The sequence below is a fragment of the Halichoerus grypus genome, chromosome 4 (assembly GCF_964656455.1).
Source record: "Halichoerus grypus chromosome 4, mHalGry1.hap1.1, whole genome shotgun sequence".
Taxonomy (NCBI): Eukaryota; Metazoa; Chordata; class Mammalia; order Carnivora; family Phocidae; genus Halichoerus; species Halichoerus grypus.
The window spans coordinates 191,549,686-191,571,609 of NC_135715.1; the positions used below are offsets into that span (position 1 = coordinate 191,549,686).

The 21,924-nt window shown below is 58.8% G+C and overlaps 1 protein-coding gene across 13 annotated transcripts in view; it reads right to left on the reverse strand.

Moving 5' to 3' along the window:
* Nucleotides 1-3,410: 3,410 nt before the first annotated feature.
* The window catches only part of HDAC4 (histone deacetylase 4), a 296,598-nt gene continuing 278,084 nt past the window's right edge, over nt 3,411-21,924 (reverse strand). For all 13 annotated transcript variants that reach the window (XM_078071547.1, XM_078071544.1, XM_078071554.1 and 10 more), the window contains 5 exons: nt 21,250-21,368; nt 19,550-19,683; nt 8,952-9,036; nt 8,378-8,519; nt 3,411-8,027 (listed from right to left, as the gene is read on the reverse strand). In XM_078071547.1, coding sequence (XP_077927673.1) covers nt 7,988-8,027; nt 8,378-8,519; nt 8,952-9,036; nt 19,550-19,683; nt 21,250-21,368 — 520 coding nt within the window. In that variant the 3' untranslated portion in view covers nt 3,411-7,987. The remainder of the gene's footprint in view (nt 8,028-8,377; nt 8,520-8,951; nt 9,037-19,549; nt 19,684-21,249; nt 21,369-21,924) is intronic.

Consider the following 21,924-nt stretch of genomic DNA (forward strand, 5'->3'; position numbering starts at 1 on the left):
GTAGATGACTTTTTCTTCATTTCTGAGATGTACTCTAGACGCTGGTCTGGCCTCTCTTTGAAAAATCTTTGTTTCTGTAATGATTCAGCGCAAAGTACTGCTCGGCGCCACTGCTCCGTGTGAGCAGCCCCTGTGTTTCAGGCTGTCCTCATCCTGCCCCGTTCTGCTCCGCTCCGCTCCGGGTCTGGCTCTGGGGACCTCCTTTCTGATACGACTGAGCACATGGCTGGCCCTCAGTGTGACAGGTGCCGCATCGTCCTCGGGGGACAGCACATGCCCGATGGACACCAGGAAGGGAGAGAGCCTCTGGTCCGCACCACACCGTACATCTTTCTAAGAACACCGTTGTCTTGCAGGTGGAGATACTCGGCTCCCAGAGAGGCCCTGGTGCCCCGGTGTCCCTCCTGTGCCTGGCCTCCGTGGCCGTGGGCTCCGTCTCTCGGGAACTGTTCTGTGTCCTGTGACAGCAGGACTGCCGCACCCCACCGGGCCCGGCTCACCTGCGGCCCCCTGCTGTCAGCTGTGCCCAAGGTCCGGCCGGAGGTTTAAGCAGAAAACACGCGCACAGAGTCTGGTAAGGTTCCTGAGGCAGGCCCTTGGGAAGGCTCTAGAAGGTTCTAGAAGGCCCCAGCAGGGGTGAGGGCTGGTCCCAGCCAGGAGGAGATGGACTTCCGGGATACTTCGGTCCGGCTGGCCTGGACCTCTTCGCTCTTTAAGGACGTACCTCTGTCAAGCTGTGTGTGTACGGAGGTGGGTGTAGAATGTATTTAACAGCTTTTGAACTAGGTTTGTACTTTCTGAGGATGTAGACACACGTGCGGCTCCCTCTGAGTGGCTGCCTCAGGCCCTGCGAATGTTCGTGGGGGGCCTGGTACCCCTGCTACCTGGCCGCACACTGTCGTGCGTGTCGCCGCCCGCTGTCGGTTAGGGATTCCGGCTGCCTTCGAAGACGCACTGGGCCCGTGTTGCTCGGGAGACTGAGTCAGGGACACGGCATCATTCTGTGTTTCACGGGAATCAGATATAAAGACACTGAGTCTTTCAGTTCTAACACAATTTAGTTGCGAATCCAAGCTTCCATTTTCATGCACTCAGTTACCAGAGGATGTGGAAGCAGTACGAGACCCTGAGAGCGTTGTCCCCGTTTCAGCTCCTGTGCACAGTCCCCAACACGCTCGTGGGTTAGAGCGCCACACTTCTGCCCGGCACTCCGGACCGGAACCCTCCCCGCCCTCCGAGAAACAAACTATGTCGTCCCTTTCACGTGGGAACGAGCAAAATACTTCAATCTGCCGAGGGTTTATCTTAGACAGGAATGTGACAGGCGTTTTAAAATTAAAATTCGTCTTATTTATTTAAACTATTTAATACTACTACTCTTTTAATTCTTGGTGGGCAGATTTTGTATCCGGATGCCGAATGAAAAGCCTTCTCCATCTGTAGCTGCCTCGGGGTTTACTTTTTGTAAAAAGTGTGGGGCCCAGCAGCTTCATGCTCGCTTACCTATTGCCTCTGCAAACACTGAGAAGCGTCACCGTCCTCCAAGCCTTCAGGAAGCAGTGGGCCCCGTGGTCACGCCTGCCTCCGCCGGGCCCTTCCGAGGCTGGAGCCCACGCCCCGCCTGCACATGCCACAGACGGGGTCCACGAGCGGGCGGGTGTCTTCCGCAAGCACACCTCCAGGGGAGTAAGGAGGGAGCCGAGCCCATGGGGCAGAGATGTGAGGGACAGGCCCGTCCGATGCTATGTGAGGCCCCGGTTTAAATCCTGATGAAACCAAACGAGTGTAGAAACGACGGGGACGATCTCAGTGCCGGCTGGATATCTGATGTTAGGGAACCGCGAGGTTTTAAAGCACCATGCGGTGTTGTGTCACATTTAAGGAAAAAGTCCGTATCTTCGAGGGATGCCTACTGAAATACATGCCCATGGAGGATGTGCATCTGGGGCTTGCCTGGAAGCCAGCCTGCCCGTGGGGAGGGGCGGAGACCGAGCACACTTGGGGGCGGGCTCCCAGCTGCCGAAGCGGGGGGGGGGGGGGGACACGTGGGATCTCGGGGCTGCTCTCTGCACCTCTCTCATGTTTGACTTTGTCCATTAACAAGACAGGGAAGAATCCCAGGGTGAGAAGGTACTTGAAACTTGCGCTGGACAAGGGATTGGCACCAACATATATTTAAAGCTCTACCCCCAACTCTCATAACCAACAGGTGAATGGGCCGAGAAGACCGAGCCCCAGAATGAATCATTCACTCCACCCGTTTGTGGAGCTCCTAGTATGTTTTAATCTCTGGGGAGACAGGAGTGACCCTAAGAGGTTCAAAGCTTGCGTTCCAGTGGGCAAGGCCGACAAGCCGGCAGAGGAGAACGACCCCGTCCGGGGCGCCGGCCCAGCGTCCAGCCTCAGCAGGGTCAGCCTGGCTCCTGTGCTGGGTGGGGAGCCAGCAGGGGGAGCGGCCTGAGAGAGGTGAGTGAATTACCAGCATATTCTGAAGGCAAAGCTGCTGGGGTTTGCAATAAACCCTATTAAGCCCGGCCGGGCCAGGCGGCTGGTTCTGCCCGGTGTGGGTGTGGTGCGGACGCCCGTGGCCACCCTCGCTCCCTGAGTGTGGGCTGGCCTCCTGACTGGCTTCTGAGTGATGGCACCTCACCGCCGAGAGCGGGTGATAAAAGGCCGTGGCCGTCTCTGGGGTGCGCTCTCCCTGCCTCCCGCGCTCTGGGGGCCGGTGGCGAGGCGGCCCTGAGGAGCGGCCCATGTGGCGAGCGAAGGGGGCCTGCCCACCATTGGGGGAGTGCACTGGAAGGGGGTCCCCCACACGAGCCCTGCCGACAGTGTGACTGGCGCCTGGGGAAGGACCCTGAGCCAGAGGCGTCCCGCTGAGCCGCACCCGGGCTCCTGCCCACAGCAAGTAGGCCGGTGACCGCCGGAGACCCCACGTTGCTGTGCACCATGTTTATGAAGGAGATGGCCGGGCAGAGGGAGAAGCCCAGCTGTGAAGCAGGCCAGGACCCACGGGGAGGGGAGAGAATGGTCCCAGCCGGCCCCCGCACCCCCATGCCAACGGATCAGTCACTGAACGTGGGGGCCCGGGAGGGGTGCGGCCTTCGCTGGGGGCGTGGGGCAGTCACTCGGGGGTGGCAGTGTGCTGCTGGGGGCCGGGCGGCCGAGGGGGGTTTGCAGACTCGCTCCCTCGGGGGCGGCTGCGAGTGTTTTGGGGAAGAAGATGGTGCAAGGACATTTAGTGAGGAGTTGCCCACGGGACCCACTGGTGTGGGCAGAGGGTGCCAGGTGCACCGTGGGCCTGGGCCCGGGGGGCCACATGTGTGGGTTCAAGCGAGTCCTGGCCCGCGACAGGGGGGCCCGGGGTGGGGGCCCCGGCGAGAGGCAGCGAGGACGCGGGCACACGGCAGTAACCAGAGATGCTGTTTTATTTACACCACAAGAGCGACAAGCTGTCTGATGAGGTACAAAACGCTGGACTCCGGGCAAGTGGGATGGAGTCGGCCGTCAGAGGAGGACACCGTTGTCGGGGAAAACCCGCCCACACAGAACAAAACGAGAATGAGAAAACCAAGAACAAAATCTCCAACTCCACTGAGCAAAAGAAAGAACCGTTGGAAGGTCCAGACGATCAGAGAACGGATTACATTACAGAAGAAACAGGTGGCTGCCACCGCGGCGGACCCCACGTGGAGCGTGCTCAGGTGCCACGGGGGCCACGGCACCGCGACCCGTCTGCGAGAAGCTCTTGGGTGAACAGGGTCAGCCCCCTTATATATATTATATATACGTCTCATAAACTGGAGAACGGCGCCTCCACCGTGGGGTACACACACCGAGAACCCAAACAAACAAACTGTCCGCTTTCTTCTTCTTCCACTCGGAGACGCTCAATCCCGTCGGACTTGGCCGCGAGCTGCGTGGGGAAGGAGCGCGGCTCGGTGACCAGGGACACGCGGCCTCCTCCGGACGCCAAGTCGGACTGTGAGCCGCGGCGCTCCCCCTGGCTCACGGCCGCGCGGCTGCAAGTGAACTCTTAGCCACGCGTCATCTAGAAGCAACGAGAAAGTCAATACAGCTGTGCGGAAAGGGGCGCTTTCGGGCCACGGGCCGGACCGCTCCTCCGTCGGGGTCGTTGGCCGCCGGCCCGCCGGGCCCTGTGCAAGAGCAGAGGGGACAAACGAGACGAGTGCCTCCAAGTCAACTGAAGAGAGCCGGGCAGATCGCCTTGACTTCTGTGTTGTTTCCCTACAACACTGTTTCCACATAAATACAATAAACCCTATTATTGGTATGTCACAAGTGCTAGATAAACTTTTCTTCTTAATATGACAAATGTGTTAAGTAGTCCTTTTTAGTTTTCTTACAATAAAAAGTACAATTTCTTAAGAATAAGTTCAAGAAGACGCAAACGTTCCCCCCCCACCCCCGACTCGCCTTCAAGGTTTCGTGTGGTTTTACAGAAAAATTCCCATCTTTTGTATCTGCAAATATCGTGAGAGGGGAACCAAAAAAGGCATTTTTTTCTTCTTCCCCAAAGCTGCCGAGTTTGGCGTGCAAAATCTGTGTACAATATAAAGACATGCCGGTCATAGAGTCCATGCAACCTCCAGCTGTAGGAACTTAAAAAAATATATTCATATATGTTTATATATATATTTATATATGTATCAATGCCCGTAAAACACGTGGGCCCAAAAGTCTACAAAAAGAATGGAATGAGCACATGGCTGTGACCAGTAAAGAAGGAATGTTCTGATTGAAAGTAAAACCCAGAAACGCTGCCGCCAGCGCCGCGTTTGCGTCCGAGCAACGCCCGGCGGTCCTTCCTCTGGAAACAGATTTTTAAAAGAAGTGGAGAAAAACTGAAACACTCTGACAAAGTGGCCCTTCGGGGCCGAGGGGCTGGCGGCCGCCTGCTGGTGGGGCTCGGGCACGTCGTGGCGCGGCTGGAGCCGAAAGGGCGGGCGCCCCGTGTCCCGGCGGCGCCGTGGGGTTTCCCACGAAGGGACATAAAGTGCTCGCTCGCTGACCCCTGGCTGGCCAGTGCCCCCGAGGCCTTTGCAAAGGAAGAAAAAGGCTAAAGGTGCCGGGGCCAGAGAGGGCAGGTGAGGGCCCTCCCTGACGTGGGGTCCTGCAGACCCTGGGGCAGGCCCTCCGCCACCCGCGCTGGCGGCTGGCGGCGGGGAAGGGCTGAGTGTGTCTTCAAAGAAAAGAAAAGGCTACACGGTAATGCTTTAAGCACGTCTATGGCGCTGGAGTGAGCTGACCAACGCAGCACGCTCCCCTGCCAGGCCTCTCCGTGGAGGGCGTCTCCCGAAGGAGAGCGGGAGGGAGCCCGCCGCAGAGAACTCCCTCACCCAGTCAACCGTAAAAAGCGTGAGATGACCTCTTCCTCTCTAAGAGCCGCGGCCGGCAGGCGGCAGGGGGTCCCACGGGCGTGCAGGGGCCGGGCCCTGCTGCCGCGCTCACGCCCCGACGGCCCCGACGGCCGACGTGGCACCCACACACCGGCGCTCCCGCCGAGGTGGGCTTCCGAGCAAAGTGGGGTCAGCGGGAGGAGAAAGCCACACGGGCCCCGAGACCTTTCTGTCCTGCTCTGGGACCGCCGTCCTGGGCCTGACCACCAGCATCCCAACGACCGAGCCGATCCAAGAATTTGGATTCGTTTGGCCGGAAGTCCGGCTGCATCAGCGTCTCCTTCAGAAGCTACCCTGTGAACGGGACCAAACTCAGGGACGCGGCTCGGGGTTCCCTCCTACGGGAGCGCTGTGCCTGAACCCAGTACATGCTTTGGAATGAAATTGGTGGCTTCAAGTGCTGGAAAATAAGTTACCAGTAAAAAGTGACGGTCAGTTACTGTCAACGAGAGAAAGAGCGAGGACTGGCCGCCCGGGGCAGGAATCCGTGCTGTCCCCGCAGGCTCGCCAGGCAGCAGGGGCCCCTCAACTCCCCGCAGCCACAGGTGCCAAAACCCGGGGCCTGCTGCGTCTGGCCAGGACCCCGGCCATGCGGCTGCAGCGGGGGACACCCCCAACAGGCGTGGGCCTCACTCGGGCCCCATGCATTGCTGACATGCTTTAAAAGGTCTTTGGAAAACTGAATTTTAAAATGCTGTCCTGACAACGCGGTCAGAAGTTGAAACAGGAGTTTCGTGAGTGCTGACGGCCCGCGGTGTCTGGCGAGCGACCCTGCCCACAGCGCGGCGGAGGGGAGGACACAGCACCCCCGTAATACTGCCGATGTGGGGGGAAGAGGAGCCCCCGGTCTGGACGCAGCCGCGGGGACGGAGCCGGGACAGACGCCCTGCTGGCGTCGCCGTGGAGACCGCGCGTCCCCCGACTCCCACGAGCTCACTTTCCGAAAACGGCTGCCACACAACACTGCTCACTGTACAGAAATGAACAAGGATGAAAATGATAAAAAAACACAACCTTTAAAAGTTAAAAAAAAAAATGTACAAGCAAGAAGTTAGAAAGAAAGAAATTTTAGACATTGTTACCATTCAGGAAACTGCTAAATGGTGAGAAAAAATGTAAAATTCACAAAACAATGCTTATTCAGGATCTCTTTGTGAAAAATTCATACAAAAATCAACAACAAATTTATATCCTTTGCTATAAAAACTCATTAGGTACATATGTGCACGGAGGCTTGGAGCGGGAGGGGTCCTGTCCGAAAAGAGCGGAACGAAAGCACACACCGGCTGGGTAGCTGCCCAGCGGCGAACGTGTTGGCGATCTGAAAGCTATCCAATCTGGAGTTCAAAAATACGTGAGTTTCAAACGAGATCCCTTTCCGTAAGCACCTTGATGTCTAATTCACAAGTCATTCATTCGCCAGGGACCTTTACGATCTGCATTTATTATATATATATACTCTTTCTATAAATGCATTATAAATATTTTATCAAGATTTCATAAGAATCAAGTTTCTTAGCTTGGAATACATTGGAATATATATTATACATATATATATTTATTTATACCTAAAATTTAAGCAATACTTCATGCTACTTGCTTTTAATAAAAAGCATTCCGATCATAACACTGGAAGTGTGCCTAGGACATGCTTCACAACCAAATGGAGATGCTCAATTGTTATAGGATGTACGAGAAAAGAACACTTTGGATTCATTTAAAATTTGTTGGACTTCAAAACCCCCAACAGTATTTGCCACTTTGCTGGAACTACCTCCGTTTCTCTTAAACAGCACTAAAGCGAACCCGGGCCTGCAGGCCGGCGGCCCCCGGAGCCCCCCCACCCCGGGCCAGCACGCAGCCACAGGAAACTGTCCCACCAATTCCTGCTGTTTATTTTTTTCTTAAGGCATTGTTCCTCAGACGTCAGAAAACCCAGCCACAAAAATCCATCAGAGCAATAAAAAAAAGGCACAAACTCGCATCTTCCGATGGCTTGGAGAAACCAAAGCCAGTTCCCGCAGGCTCCCGTTTCGGTGTGCGTCCAGCTTTCCCCCGCACGCACCGCCCCGGCCCCCCGCCCCGCCGCAGGCCCCGCCGCACGCGCCGCGGTGCACCGCTGGGCTCTGGGACGGGCCGGAGCCCGAGAGAACGTTCTCTTGAACAAAAGAAGCTACAGGATGCGTTGAGTGGTTTACACGGAGACTGTGGAATTGTGGGTAATAATCAACTGTAAGCACCAGTTTTCATCGAGTCTGTTTTGTATTATTAGATCTTTGATTTGCGTCTTCCTTCCCTCGCGGCCACGGAGCGGGCAGCTCTGCCGCGAGCCGCCACAGGCTTCCTTCCTCCGCGGCCTCCGTCGAGGGAGCCGAGAGCGCGGCTCCCAGTGGGTCCCGGTCCGCGCAGGGCTGCCCGCCGGGGAGCCGGGCCGGGCGGGCGGAGGCCTCCCCCTGCCGCTCCAGCCGCGGTCAGAGGACGCGGGCAGGCCGCACACAAACAGGAGCTTTGCCGGCGGAGCTTCGAGACGGGACAGACAAACAAGAGGCCCGCAGCTGCGCGGGAGGCTACAGCGGCGGCTCCTCCTCCATGGGCTCCTCGTCGGGTCTGCGGCGGCGCCGGGCACAACAGAGACACAGAGCCCGCGGGGTGAGGGCAGTGCCGCCCGCCGGCCACCCGCCCACCGCCCCTGCCCCCGGACGGCGGCCGGGACGGGGCCCCGCTCGGAGCGAAGGCTCCTCGACGGTCCCCACGGGCCTTTCATGCAGGCAAGAGGTGGCCGTGGTGGGACCCCTGCCCTCCGTCCCTCCGTCCCTCCATCCCCCACCCGGCTGGCCACGCACGAGGCAGGGCTGCGGGGAGAAGCCACGTCCCGCCCACGACGGCCGAGGCCCGGGCTGTGGGCAGAGGGCGGCCTCGTGGGCAGCAGGGCCCGCCGGCGGGGCAGAGACGCTCACCTCTTCTCGGCGGGCTTCACGCCCACGGACAGCGAGGCCATGGCGGTGACGGTCTCGGCTTCCTCGTTCTCGCACTTCTGGGCCTCTACCAGCGAGCGCCCCACCGTGGAGCAGAGGCGTGGCAGGGAGCGCCAGTACTGGCCTGAGCGGAGAGGCATGGTTACTGGGCTCCCCCCCGCTCAAGCCTGACTCCTCACGGGCGCCCTTAAAAGCACGTCTTCCAGGAGCCAGAAGCCAGGGAGCACCTGGCTCACAACTCACAAAGACTGGGCCCCTGGGAGAGGCGGCCAGTGGAGTCCGGTCCTCCCTGAGGCAGGGGTGCCTGGGATGGGCCGGGGGTCTGGGGGGCCTCCCCTGGGACCCTCAGAGACGAGGGGGGCCTCAGAGTGAGGGGAACGAGCAGGGGGGCCAGGCCGGAGCTAGTCACTCGGTGTCTGCTCGCACACGGGGCTTCTCAGCAGGAAGGCTGGTGGGAACCCAGCGTGTGCACCGGGGACCACAGGGCAGACCCACCTACGGGACAGTCTCTGTGACCTGGGTCACCCCATGCCCCCGGGCGGCCCAGGCAACTCACTGTGGATTTCAATGACTTTCTCCATGGACCGGACCGCGTTGGCGTTGGGTCTTTGCTGTAAGACCTTCTCTGGGAGAGGATCAAGCTAGAAAATAATACATAAATACACAGTGAACGCACAGGGCGTCAGTCCCCATGCGCATTACATTACATTACAACGGGACAAAGTCGGTTTCTTGAGTGTATTTGTGGACAGAGACGAAGGAAAAGCCAAACATGGCTTTGCTATTTACCGTATGATTTTTTTTAAACAAAAGTAGATTTATTTTCTTTGAGATATTTTCTCAGGGGACCGTCAGGTGTATCCGTGAGCTCCTGCGTGAGCGGACACCACATCCAGGGGCGGGCTGGTGCAGAAGGATGTCTGCTTGGGACCCACTGAGACACCATCCACACCATCACACAGCATGAGGGAAATAATGAGAACCTTTGGAAATACCACTTTCACGTCTGTAGTCTTACAAGTAAGAATGCCTGAACATCCACTGACGATCTTCTTCACAAAATGGGGAAAAGGTAAAAGAAAGAAGACAGTGAGCGGAGTCTCTCCGAGGGGGGCCCTGTGCTCCCAGTGTCCCCTTCGGTGCAGACCGCAGAGGATAATAAGGAAGCATAAGCCAGTCAGAGACCCACAGGGCACGCCGGGGCGTCTGCAACATGACAACTAAGACACTTGGGGAAATCATCATGAAAACACAAAAATAATTTTAAAAAACTTTAAATAATTAGACAAGCCTACACCACCAGGGGAGATCTGCTGGGTTCCAGAAGGAAGCTGGAACTGCCTGGGGTGGTCACACATCCTGGGACAGGCTGGGGGCCATGCAGGCCTGCGCGGGCACGACCACAGCCCTCCCAGGGATGAGCCAGGCTCCTGCAGACGACGCACCCGCAGACACCTGGTGGGGAGAGGTTTGCTCTTAGCCTGGGCTCTGCAGGGAAGGGAAGCGCCGGCCGCGGTCTCCCTGAGAACCTGCCTGGTTCACACGCCGTAAGCGGAGGGGCTGGGCGCCTGGCAGAGCAGCCGGGGGCCCCCTCATGAGGCTGCTGCCTCGGGCTTTCAGTTCAGTTCCAGAATGCTTGAGTCCCCAGCCAAAGCCGTCATAACACACAGAAGTCAGCCACTGCGGTCAGGGCTCCGGAGAGACCAGCAGCGTCTCCAACACCACCCTCCAGGAAAAGGAGCCAGGCTCCCGGTCTTCCCCGAGGGGGGCACGGCAGATTTTAGAAGAGCCTGGCGCGTCCTGCAGTACCAGAGATGGAGGGAGCGCTCAGGAAATGGCAGGCGGGCTAAAGGGACGCACACGAGGCCAGGCGGGAAAGAGACCACGGCACGGTTCTGGACCGTAACTCGGAGCGTGGAGTGTCCAGGAGTCTGCGCTGATGACCGAATAAGTAACAAGGAGGAGACACGTGTTCCTCAAGAAGAACTTCACATAATTTGTGTACACACGCCCTCTCCAAAGGTGGAGCGGAGTACCTTGAAAAACAAGACATACACTGAGGTAGAGTCTACAAAGTACTTGACTGGTGTTCTTTGCTGAAAATTATCAACATTTCAAAAACGACAACCAAGGGAAGGCTGAGAGGCTGCCACAGCCCAGAGGAGAGTAAGGACATGGAACGGCTAGACGCACAGTGGGGTCCAGGATGGGGACCCTGCCACGGTGAGGGCAGTCGTGGGAAGGCGAGCGAAATCCGGGCATGGTCTGGCCCCGCAGGGCCGGGTCAGGGCTGGCTCCCGGGCTGAGACAAAGGCTCTACCGCGATCAGATGGCACCGAGAGGAGACCGTCCGAGGGCCTATGGGAGCTTGGGGGCCAGCTCTGCGACTTTCCTCTAGGTCCAAAGCTACCCAGAATTAAAAGTCTAGTAAAAAAATGCAGATTTGGATCCTCAAAGACTGATTATTGAAATGATCAGTTTTAAACTATAAAGTATGTTTAGTACGTATTAAAAATAAGAGACAAATGTAGGATTACTGAACTGAACTGGAAGATTTGAAAGAGAGCCAAACAGAACTTCTAAAAATGAAAATGCAACAACAGGAACAGGAAACTCCTATCAGCTAAGGAGAACACTGGTAACCTGGAAGCGACAGCCGAAGAAATGACTCTGGACGCACCGGGGACATGGGGAGTGGGCAGAGGGGGAGGGTCTGTGTCCCAGAGGGTGGGGGACGAGACCCGAGCAGGAAGAGTCACACGACACGCCCACACCCAGGTGCTCCGGAGTGAAGCCGCAGAGCTCCGGAGAAGGACAGTCTGCAGGGGGACGCAGCCCGCCAGCCCCCGCGCGGCAGAGAGCAAGATGGCGTGCGGTCGCTTCAGAGCGTCCAGAGAGAACACGACTGTCGGCCACAACTGTGGCCCCGTCACTCAAGAACGAGGGCAGGGGCGCCCGGGTGGCTCAGTCTGTTAGGCGTCTGACCCTTGATCTCAGCTCAGGTCATGATCTCAGGGTTGTGAGTTCAAGCCCCACGTTGGGCTCCATGCTGGGTGTGGAGCCTGCTTAAAAAAAAAAAAAAGAACAAGGGTAAAATCACAACTTGAATAAAGGCAAACAAACGGGACGGTGACACTGGTGTCCCTCTGCCAGGAAATGTACGGGGTGTGCTGGAGGCACCGTGGTCCTGGGTGGTGGTCGGAGAAGCGAGGGGAGATGATGCACACGAATGCAGGAAAGGCCATGGACGCAGGGACTACATTAAACAACAGTAATGGTGTCAAGTCAGTGACTACGAAGGAAGGAAGGAAGGAGGGAAGAAGGAAGGAAGGAAGAAGGGAAGGAGGGAAGGAGGGAAGGAAGGAAGGAAGGAAGGAAGGAAGGAAGGGAGGAAGGACGGAAGGGAGGACGGAAGGAAGGAGGGAAGAAGGAAGGAAGGAAGGACGGAAGGAAGGACGGAAGGAGGAGGGGGAGAGGCCAGTCAGGGACCGCACACACACCCCGGGAGGGGCCGGGGCGGGGGCTGCCCAACGGAGCCAGTAAACACAGGACAGCGGCCGGCACGGGTCCGTCTCGGGCAAGCAAGTGACTTTTCGGTAAAGCCACGTCCAAAGGGGCGTGCTGTGTTTGGTCTGCGGCCCCACGTGGGTCCGGGTGGCGTGGGGAGGGAAGAGGCCACTGACCGCGTCACGGGGATGTGCTGACACCTGTAAGGGTCGCCCCTGGCAACCGGCAGCCATGTACCTTTCCCCCCAGCGGAGGGGACGGGCGCCATGTGGGGGACCCTCAGTCACGTGGGGACAGGGCAGAAGAGGGGGAAGCACGCAGACCAGAGAGACGCAGAAACGAGTCTGGAAAAAGCAAAGCCACGGAAAACAAGGCGCAACCAAACCCACCGTAAGGACCAGTGTCCACTTAACGGGCAGCCGTGCACTATCGAGAAAACCCATCCTGGAATCCAGCCTCGCGCTGTTTATGGAGGAAGCGACTGGACAGGAGGTGGCGGGCTCCCCGCACGACACGCGTAAACGGAAAACTGTGGCTGGACGTAAAGGACGGCTCTACACGGTGACAAAAATGCCAATTCATCAAAAGGATGTGATGCTTTAAAGTTTGTGCACATTTGGTAAAATTGCTTAACACGCAGGAAGTGAACGTCGCCAGAGCCAACGGAGGTGAGCAGATGCGCCATGCGAGGGGGGGTGCACGTCCTCCTCAGGAGGAGCAGACGGGGTCAGCAGAGAAAACCAAATGTGAAGGGCACCACGGGCGAGCCTGGGCGATGGACAGAGGTGTGCGGATGGGGCGGAGGAGGCGCGCTCCCTCAAACGTGCGTGGACGTCTACGCAGGCAGACCGCTCCCCCCACAATACCACCACACCTGTTCTTAGCACAGCGTCGGTCAGAAACTGGGCACAAATGAGAACCATGCGGCCGTGAGGCTGGAAATTAAATAGCACAGCGATCACGGGTCCCCGGAAAGCAGGAAATGCTTAGAAATGAAAAGCAATGAAAATGCCACGTACCAGCGTGCGAGGTGCAGCCAGTACTGAGCCTAATGCAGACGTCAGAGCAAGTAGGTGCTCAGTTTAGGAAGGGAGCAAGAGAACACTCCTGGGGAAAGAGGTAAATACACAGAAAAGGGGCAGAAACAAATTCTGGAAAGGGAAGGCGACTGTAGCTGAAAGCTGGTTCTTGGAAACGGCTCAACTGGACAAGTTCCGATACGACTGGGTAAGGGAGCCACCGAGGCACAGATGTGCGCCAGGAGGAGAGGGCCCGCGGCACGGGTGCGGCGAGGACAACCGGCCGAGGTGGGCGAATCTCCACGGCCCAGGAGAACTCTCGCAGTCAAGGAAGAGGTTACTCTGATCCTGCGCTCACTCCTCCAGGGGTCAGAAAAAGAGGAGACGCCTAACTGTCCATCAGTCCATCCGCCCACCCACCCATCTGCCCATCTTGCCTTTCACCCACCTACCCATCCATCCAATTTCCTCCTCTAAGAATAAACAGGAAAAATATGGTTTAGGAGAAACATGGGCCAAAGCCGTGAACTTCACTAGAAGAGAAAGTCTAAGCTGCCAACAGGCACCTGGGAAGATGCTCGGCACCAGCAGCGACGAAATGACCCGCCCCGCCCTGGGTGCTGTTCACCTCTCCCACTGGCAGAGCCCAAGTGTCAGGATGCCAGGTGTTGCCGAGGCCCGGTGCAGGGAGCTCACCCCAGCCGCCAAGCTGCGACAACCCACTGGGTCCCAGGCAGGACAGAGACGGCTCTGCTGACCCCCGCAGCTGGGACCCTCGCGGGGACAGTGATCCCCGAGAGCGGCCTGCCCAGCCAGGTCCTCTGTTGAGGGCGGTGAGGAGCAGAGCCCAGGCTCCGCCCTGGCACGAAGCCCCACCCACTGGGGCGGGGTCATCAGAGCTGCTGCGTCCTGCCTGCCTGTTCCGCCCAGACTCTAGTATTTGTCAGAAGTTCCGTTTTAAGAACAAAAAGGGTTTTAGGAACGTAACTCATTCCATAAATTATCACTCTGAAGCAGAGGGGTGCATCAGAGCGAGGGGGGCGCACCTGGCTCAGCTGCTCCCCCGTCCCGGGGTGGGGGCTCCCCATGGCCCGTCTCCCAGCGGGACACACACTCCAGGGCAGCTGGCCCTCTGGGGTCTTATGTCACCCTCCCCCCAACACCCTCTGCCACTGTCAGCTCCCCTGTCTCGAGCCACCCTGGGGGATCGGCCAGCCCACGCATCAACGCTGCAGCTGGGCTGGCAATGGGGGCTGGCTCGTTCTGTCCCTAGCACCTGGCAAAGGCCGCTGGAGGGTGGAGGCCTCACCGCGTGCTTGCACAAGGGGCAAACAAGGAAGGAGGGTCCTTACCCCATGCCGGCAACCTTGTCCGCTCTGCCTGTCATGCAGTTACGTGGAATCCGGGGGAGACCACGACAAACCTAGGGCACAGTGCCCTCCCGGAGGCAGGGTGCTCAGAAGCCCGAGGGGAGTCTCAGGAGGAAAGGGGTAAAGGGACAGAAAGGCAAGCACAGTGAGCAGCGGTGATGGCTGGTTTCCGCGGGGTCCAGTGACGACTGGGAGAGCGGAAGGGGTCAGCATGAGGCTGCGATGCGGCTGAGAGTAGGAGCCCCCAGACAACGCCCTGCAGGCTGGCGCCTGGTCAGCTCGCCCCACAGTCATGCAGCAACCAGCGCTGGGCTCTGCTCCAGGGCCAGGGACGTGACAGACTGCTTCTAGGCTCGACTTAAGAAAAACGGACCAGGAAAGGGGAGAAACTTCATGACGCAAAATACTACCCCCTTACTAGTTGGGATTCTATTCTTTCATTTAATATATATCTTCTGGGCAGCCCACTAAATGCAAATCCCTGTTTTACAAACTTGGGGTTTGTCAGTGAACAAAGCAGACACCCATCCCCCAGCCTTACAGTGTCTCCTTCCCGGGGAAGGACCGCCAGTCAGCTAAAACCATCCTGGATGAGTAAACCCAACAGAATGTCCAAAGGTGCTGAATGCCACGGAAAAGCACCGAACAAGGTCCTGGGACACGGGGTGCGGGTGGGCAGGCTGCTACGTCCATGCAGGGGGCAGAGGGGCCCTCACTGAGCAGGTGACCTTCGAGCAAAGAGCAGGAAGAAGCAGGACAGGTGAAGCCCCGGCTCCCTGGGGAGCAGGACAGGCTGTGGCCGGGCAGGGGGAGGGGGCAAAGTGCTGGAGGGGAGGGCAGGTCCGGCTGGTGCAGAGCAGAGGGGTGATCTGGTCCATCCCTGGCAGGCAGCAGTGACTCTCCCACAGGCAGGGTCAAGTGGGGGTGTAGGCGAGGGGAGTAGAGAAATGAGAGTCGGAACCCACACTGTAGAGGGGTCTAAGGGACAAGAGAGGGCGGCCCTGCTGGGCGCGTGGCCATACCCCTCACGGGCCAGACCTCTTGGGGTCTTTGTGATCTGGAAGGGGAGCTCAGCTGGAGAAATAGGTCACTTAATGCCAAAGCATTGCACTCGGGCTGTGGGCCTGCTCTGAGAGCTGGCTCTTCTGGGGGGAACAATGGGCCGGCTATAGGCAGAGTCCTGTCCTGAGCGTGACAGACAGGAGACCCCAAGGCGACCTTCATGCCACGTCCACCCCCACCTGAGTCTGCAGACTTCAGAACCACACTGGAAATGAGGCTTATCATGTTCAGTCTTTAAAAAGCTGGCCTTAGCAAAAGTGGGCAGGAAAATACTCAGAGACTGTCCAATGTTGAGGACGAGAAAACTCTGCCCCACGCAGACCACGCTTGGTCCGGTAACAGCTGCTCAGGGCTCCCGCTGTCTTTTTAGGTATGGAAATCATTTTCTGCTCCATAGTTTCAAAGGGCTCACACTTTAGGTGAGAAGGATCAACAGATGACAGCATCCTGACAGAAGGGTTATTAAAACACGCCGGCAGAACTTGGGTCCACGCTCATGCTTGTCAGAACGCATAGAACTCTACGTGCTTGGGAGTACCTGCGCTGGCCAGGAAAACTTCAGCGATGGCGGCGCCAGGCCCCCGTCCTCAGGGGCACCTGTCCCGTCCCCACTGGGGGCCTTTCTCTGGCCGGCACCAGGCTGTCACACAGCCAGGTCCCCGGCCCATGTAGGTCACACAGCAGGTGCGCCTGCCCCTCCTTCCATCCAGAGGACACAGGAGACGTCACAGGAGGACCACGTGTAGCTGTGTGACCCCACGCCCACTGCACGCACGCCTGCCCGTGCCCACCAGGCCCTGCCCAGCCTCCCCTCGGCACTGCGCCCGCTAGCTGGCTCCCGCCTCTCTGTTCCCCGAGCGCCGTCGGTCCAGCCAGTGCTTCCCCCACAGCCTCTTGGCCTCAGCAGGGCTGCTCCCCAGGGACAGATTTCAGTCCTCGTCCTCCTTCCAGGGGCATCAGCACTGTGGACCACGCCCCAGGGGGCTCTGTGCCCTCGGCCACAGTCATGACAGTCAGCCTCCGGGGGCCTTGGGCCACCGCCTGGTCACTCTTTGAAGCTTCAGCTCCCAGCTCATGCCAGCGGCGTCCTCTGCCAGCTGCCTGCTGTCCCTGAGCACGTCCACAGCCGCTCATGGCTGGAGCCCAGGGGTGGCCCTGCCCCGCCCCCCTGCTCCAGGCAGCACGCCGCCGGGAGTGCGTGCCGAAGTGTCCGTCCAACACACCGCGCTCCAGCCCCCAACGGCTGTGGGGCAGAGGAGTGGGGCTCGGCCCAGCTTTCTTGCACCAGAAAGATTTTTAAGAGACCTTGATAAAACGAATGCTTCCTGCTCTTTGATGTGCTTAAGGAAAAGAACATTTTCTTGTTGGAGAAGCAAACACCCAGGAAGCAAGAACAGGCATGAGCTGAAAGCCAAGTTCTTTATTGTTATTTTAAAATAACTAGCTCTAAGAATCAAAAAGCTTCAGGACGGTTTGGATATATTACTCAATTGCCTTTAAACTCTAACAAAAAAGGGGGGAGAAGATTGCTTTATGTAAAAAAAGAGTGGGTGAAATGTGGACACTTCAAAAACAGACTGGTGTTCTACTCTAGAAGAGTCAAGTGCAATCCACCTGACCAGGAAGGAGACATGTCACAGGGCTCTGGGGTCTACTGGGGACTTAGCTTAAAATGGACACCATGCAGGACAGAAGGCTGTCAGGGGACAGCAGAGCCGCCTGAAGCCCACCGCCCACACCCCCATGGCTGGCCATGGCCCGCCCCAACGGTGGCCAGGGAGCACGAGCTCCGGACCCCACGGGGCATGTGGGTGCAAAGCAATTCCTCACGGGGAGCCGGGCCCTGGTGCCTCTGACTGCCGGTCCTGCTCACCCCTGGTGCGGAGGATCTTGACTCTCCTCCTCCAGCCCCTGAGCTCAGCCACCGCGAGCTACCGCCCCAGGAGGCCCGAGAGGGGTTTCCTCCATGACTGCTGCTCGAAGACTGTGCCCACTTGGTCACCGCCCTCCTCTGGGTGTGTGGACCCAAGACTGAGACACCATGCTTTCCTCCCTGGTGCCACACTCCCCGGGGACACCTGGCCTTCCTCCCCTTGCCAGGCCAGCTCACGCACAGGACACGCACAGAGCTGCCCAAGGATCTGACCCCAAATCAGGCCACGCTCACCCGTGATCCTGTGCTTGTATGGCTGATGCCAGGACCTGGGTCCTGACCTCACTTCTGCCTGCGAACACCATGTTGTCAGCTCTGTCCACCCTCAGCCTGGAGGGGCACAGGCCACGCACCCCATCCTGCTGTGTCCACAGAGGGCCTTCTGGGGCTCACCCGAGTCAAAGGGAGCAATGCTGACTGCAAACGGCTTGAGGATAGAGCCCTACGTCCCACCATTGGAGACCTGTCTACACGTCATCATTCCACCCTGTCTTACTGGACGCAGTCAAATTTGATGTGTGCCTTCGAGGGCCTGCCTGAACCCCGCTTTGTATCTCCCGTCAGAGCCCTCCTCAAATGCCTTGTTGGCCCCACCGTCTGCTGCATGTCCCCGCTGGGGGTCTAGGAGGGCAGCCTCGGGGTGAGCCTGAACCAGCTCTCGGAGACGTGCCTCCTGGAGGAACCCTAACAGGCGCTCAAGCTTCCAGGCTGAGACACTGCAGGGACGGGCCCCAGGACGCGTCTATGGTGTGTGAGACGGGCCTCAACAGGGGCCTTCCTAGGCCAGGCAGGGGCAGCCCTGCTCGGGGGAAGCGGCTGGTACTCATCATATCACCCTTTCCCGGGGCTTCGGGGCCGTCTGGCCTCGGGTGTCTCCCTGTAACAGGGGTCAGTGCAGTGGGAGTGGCGCCCTCCCCACCAGGTAGTATCCACCTTGGCCTCCCCGGCACCCACCCTCCAGGCCACTCTGCTCCCTAGCCTTTTTCTGGACGGGACATCAGGGGTCCTCACAAGTGGCCCGGGTATCCCAGCACTGCCCGCGCCATGGGTGGCCTGTCCTCCCGAGCTGTGTGTCCTCCAGCCTCATTTCAGGGCCTTGTCACTCGGGCTCCCTTGAATCTTGGTGGTGACCAGCAGGAGGGTGACCAGCAGAGGGACAGCGGCACCCCCACTGGACACCCAGGGAGCCTGCCCCGCTGGACTGTGTCCTCGCTGGCTGCAGACCTGCACACGTCCGTTTCGTCTCCTGAGGAAGGGGCTGTGAGTCCCAGGGGACGGCGCGGGAGCAGAGCGCGAGGGCTGCCTCCAGGCGTCCCGCACGTGGGCCCCCGACACCTCCCTGCTCAGGCCGGGCCCTGCCTGTGTTCCCCGCGGCAGCAGCTGACTTGCTTCTGGGACCCCGGCGGCCACGCCACAGCAAGCACCAAGAGGAAGCTGTGCTGTGAGGGGCCGGGACCCGCCCTTCAAGGGGGCCAGGAGGTAGGTGTGGGACCCCATATCCAAAGGCCTGTGGATGGACTTAGAATTTCAGGAAGAGCGCATTTCCAAAAATCCAAGTGGAAGCTACAGGTAAGTTCCGTGTCACAAACTTCAGAGGCTCGGCCAGCTGCAGAGCATCCTGTCGAGGGCGGCACCTCCCCTCCTGACGTCCGGTCCACTCCCAGCTGGGCAGCTCTCCCCACCGGGAGCACCAGCCAGGAGGGAGGGGCCCTGGCCCAGTGTCATTCTGGAATGTGACGCTCCCAGGGACTCTCTCCCTTGACCCCTTCACCCCCTCTCCCGTCCGGACCCTCTGAGCTCAGCTGTGCAAGCCAGCATCTCCCTGACGTGGTCCTGCGGCCCCAGTGGGGACACAGCACAGGGCCCCCAGCCTGGGCATTGCCTACAGGTTCAGAGCAGGGAGCCGGAGCTCCACGCCCCAGCCTGCAAGACCGGCACAGGGACACTGTCCCCAGAACTTACCTGAGAATCTCCCCGAGAACTGACTGTCCACAGAGAAGGAAGCGAGATTAGAATATTCTCAACACGAACCACATGCAAAGGTGAGCACCTTTAAAACTACAGGATCCTGAGCCACATTTACAGAGAAAAGGGCTCTCGGTAGTCCTCTTGCTCACCTCCTTCTGCCCTAACCAGAGAGCCTTGTCCAATGGGTAACAGTCCTATACGGGGTGAGCATTAACCCAGAGCCGGAGCACAGCTGCAACAGGTCTGGGCCCTGAGCCCGTGCACGGAGCAGCCCCGGGCCCCTTGGTCCTCCTACCTCGTTGCCCAGCAAAGCAGAAACACATGCTTCCGAGGCATCGCAGATGGCCGTGAGGTCGTGGCCCCCCTCCAGGGCCAGAACGATCCGGCCGCCAGCCAAGCCCATCAGCTGCTTTGTCAGGTACCCGAAACCTGCAAGAGGAAACGGGAGATGCAAGCGGAGGACGAGGGCGAGCCGCGGAGCCGACGCCTGGCTGCGGATCAAAGCGCCCAGAAACGCATTACATCACATTACAGAGACCCAGGGGGCTGGCGCTCCAAAACACATAATAGAAGCCAGGTCTGATTGTAATAAATTCATTGAAGAATTTCAGTTTGGGATTCTTTTTGATCTGTTTGAGAGTAGGAATTATGGTTTTGGTGCTTTGATTTTATAATGCCGCAAATCATCTCGTTTGGGGGAAGGAAGGAACCCCAGGAGGAGCCCCTCAGCTTGCATGCTGGGACCGTGGAGGGGGGAGCATGAGCTCGTCCCCACGGTGTGCCCTCGCAGCCTGGGGACCAGAGGCCCGGGGGTTCTGGTCAGCGGTGTGCTGAGCACATGTGTGTGCGTGTCCATTCGCGGGCACACACACCACAGGGCGGGCCCCTCCTGGACTCTTACACCCCGCGTCTGGCGGGTCTGGCTTTCACCGACAACCACAGCGTGCCCCCTGCACCCATATCCCCTCCCGTCCGCAGAGAGCGCCTGGCGGGTAGTGGTGATTACCATCCTCACCAGAAGCGTCTGACGTTGATTAGAGCTGAACAAAACCGTGCCACCCTGGTCAGCAGCCCCGTCACCAGCTGCCACCAGCACACTGGGCCCACGGCTGGGCGGCGCTCCTGGCGGCTGTGGGCCTGGAGAGACCGAAACCTCCCAAAGCCTCGGCTTCGTCTCTGACGGAAACAGTGACGCGGGCCCCGAGCGCACCTGGTCCTGCGCTTCACGGGAATGCACCTTCCGCAGAGGGAAGGTCCGTGGCCGCCCTCAATCGAGCACGTCTGGGGACAGCCTTCTCCCACAGCATTTGCTCACTCTGCATCTTTCTGTCACATTTTGGTAATTCTCACAATATTTCAAACTTGTTCATTATTATTATTATGTTATGGCGATCACAACTCGCCTACAGCTCACACGACGGTCAGCACATTTTAGCAACAAAGTTGCTTTCAATGAAGGTCTGTACGTGGTTTTGCAGACCATCCAGCGCACATCTAACACACCACAGTGCACTGCTAACGTCACTCTTCGATGCACTGGGAAGCCCCAGATTCACTGGCCTGGCTACACTGCGGCATCTGTTCTACTGCGGAGCTTTGGGGCTGAAGCTGCGCTATCTTGGGGTGAGCCCGTAAGGCTCGGAACTCGGACGGCAGCAATCTGGCCACGCGGAGGGGTGCTGGGCACCCTGCTCCCTCCTGGCCCTCTGCCCGGTCGCTGCGTGGGCCACTGGGCCTCCGGCCGGGTCAAAAGGCTCTGAGTCTCTGCCAGAGCACGGCCCCCAGGAGAGCTACCCTGCGCGCCCTGGTCCACACCAGCCCGCTGTGTGCCCTGTGCTCTCTGGGGCAGCTGGTGCGGTCATGTTTTTAGTAAGACATGACGAGGAGAGTTTCCTCCCATTGTTACTAAAGGAGAGGCTTGAAATACAGAGCACACCTGATCATAAACACAGCAGAACCCAGACTGTTCCTGGGCCATCTGCAAACCCGACTTACATTTAGCAGAGAGGTTGTAGCCGCCGAGGGGTGTGGGGTGGCCCTCCACAGCGTCGAAGCCCGACGACACGAGCACCACATCGGGGGCAAACTCGTTCGCGATGGGCATGACCACGGTCCTGCAAAGGACAGGAGAAGGGGACACGGGGTCAGCTGGTGACAGAGCCATGGAGGAGGGTGGATGGCCACTGACAGCCTGCCCTGTCTCCCCTCAAGGTCAGCAGGATAAGGGCTCCATGAGGGAGCTGGGAGATCAACCCAGTGTGATCACAGCTCATTTCATTGATATCTTCAATGTCCAAACCGGTAAGCCCCAATATAAATGCCCAGTGAAGCCACAGCACAGGGGTTCTTGAGTAGACTCATTGGTACGTTCGAGGCAATCTATAACCCCCACAGCACCAGCTGCCCAGGCTGCTAAAGGTCTCCCCCCCATCCCTGTCCCCTGGCTGTCCTGTCTTGCTCCTGGAGGGGGGAGGCTCTGCTCACCCCTATGCTCGCTTTATGTGGCCCTGATTCAAGACCGGCACAGCCACCGACCGCCCCTGGTACCAGGGACCCAGAGCTGTGTGTCTGAGAAGGCGGGGGAGCCGCTGAGCAGCCCTGGCCCGGAGGGGGCCCTGGTGGGCTCCTTCCACCCACCCGAGGCCACAGCACCAGCCACACGTGACTGGA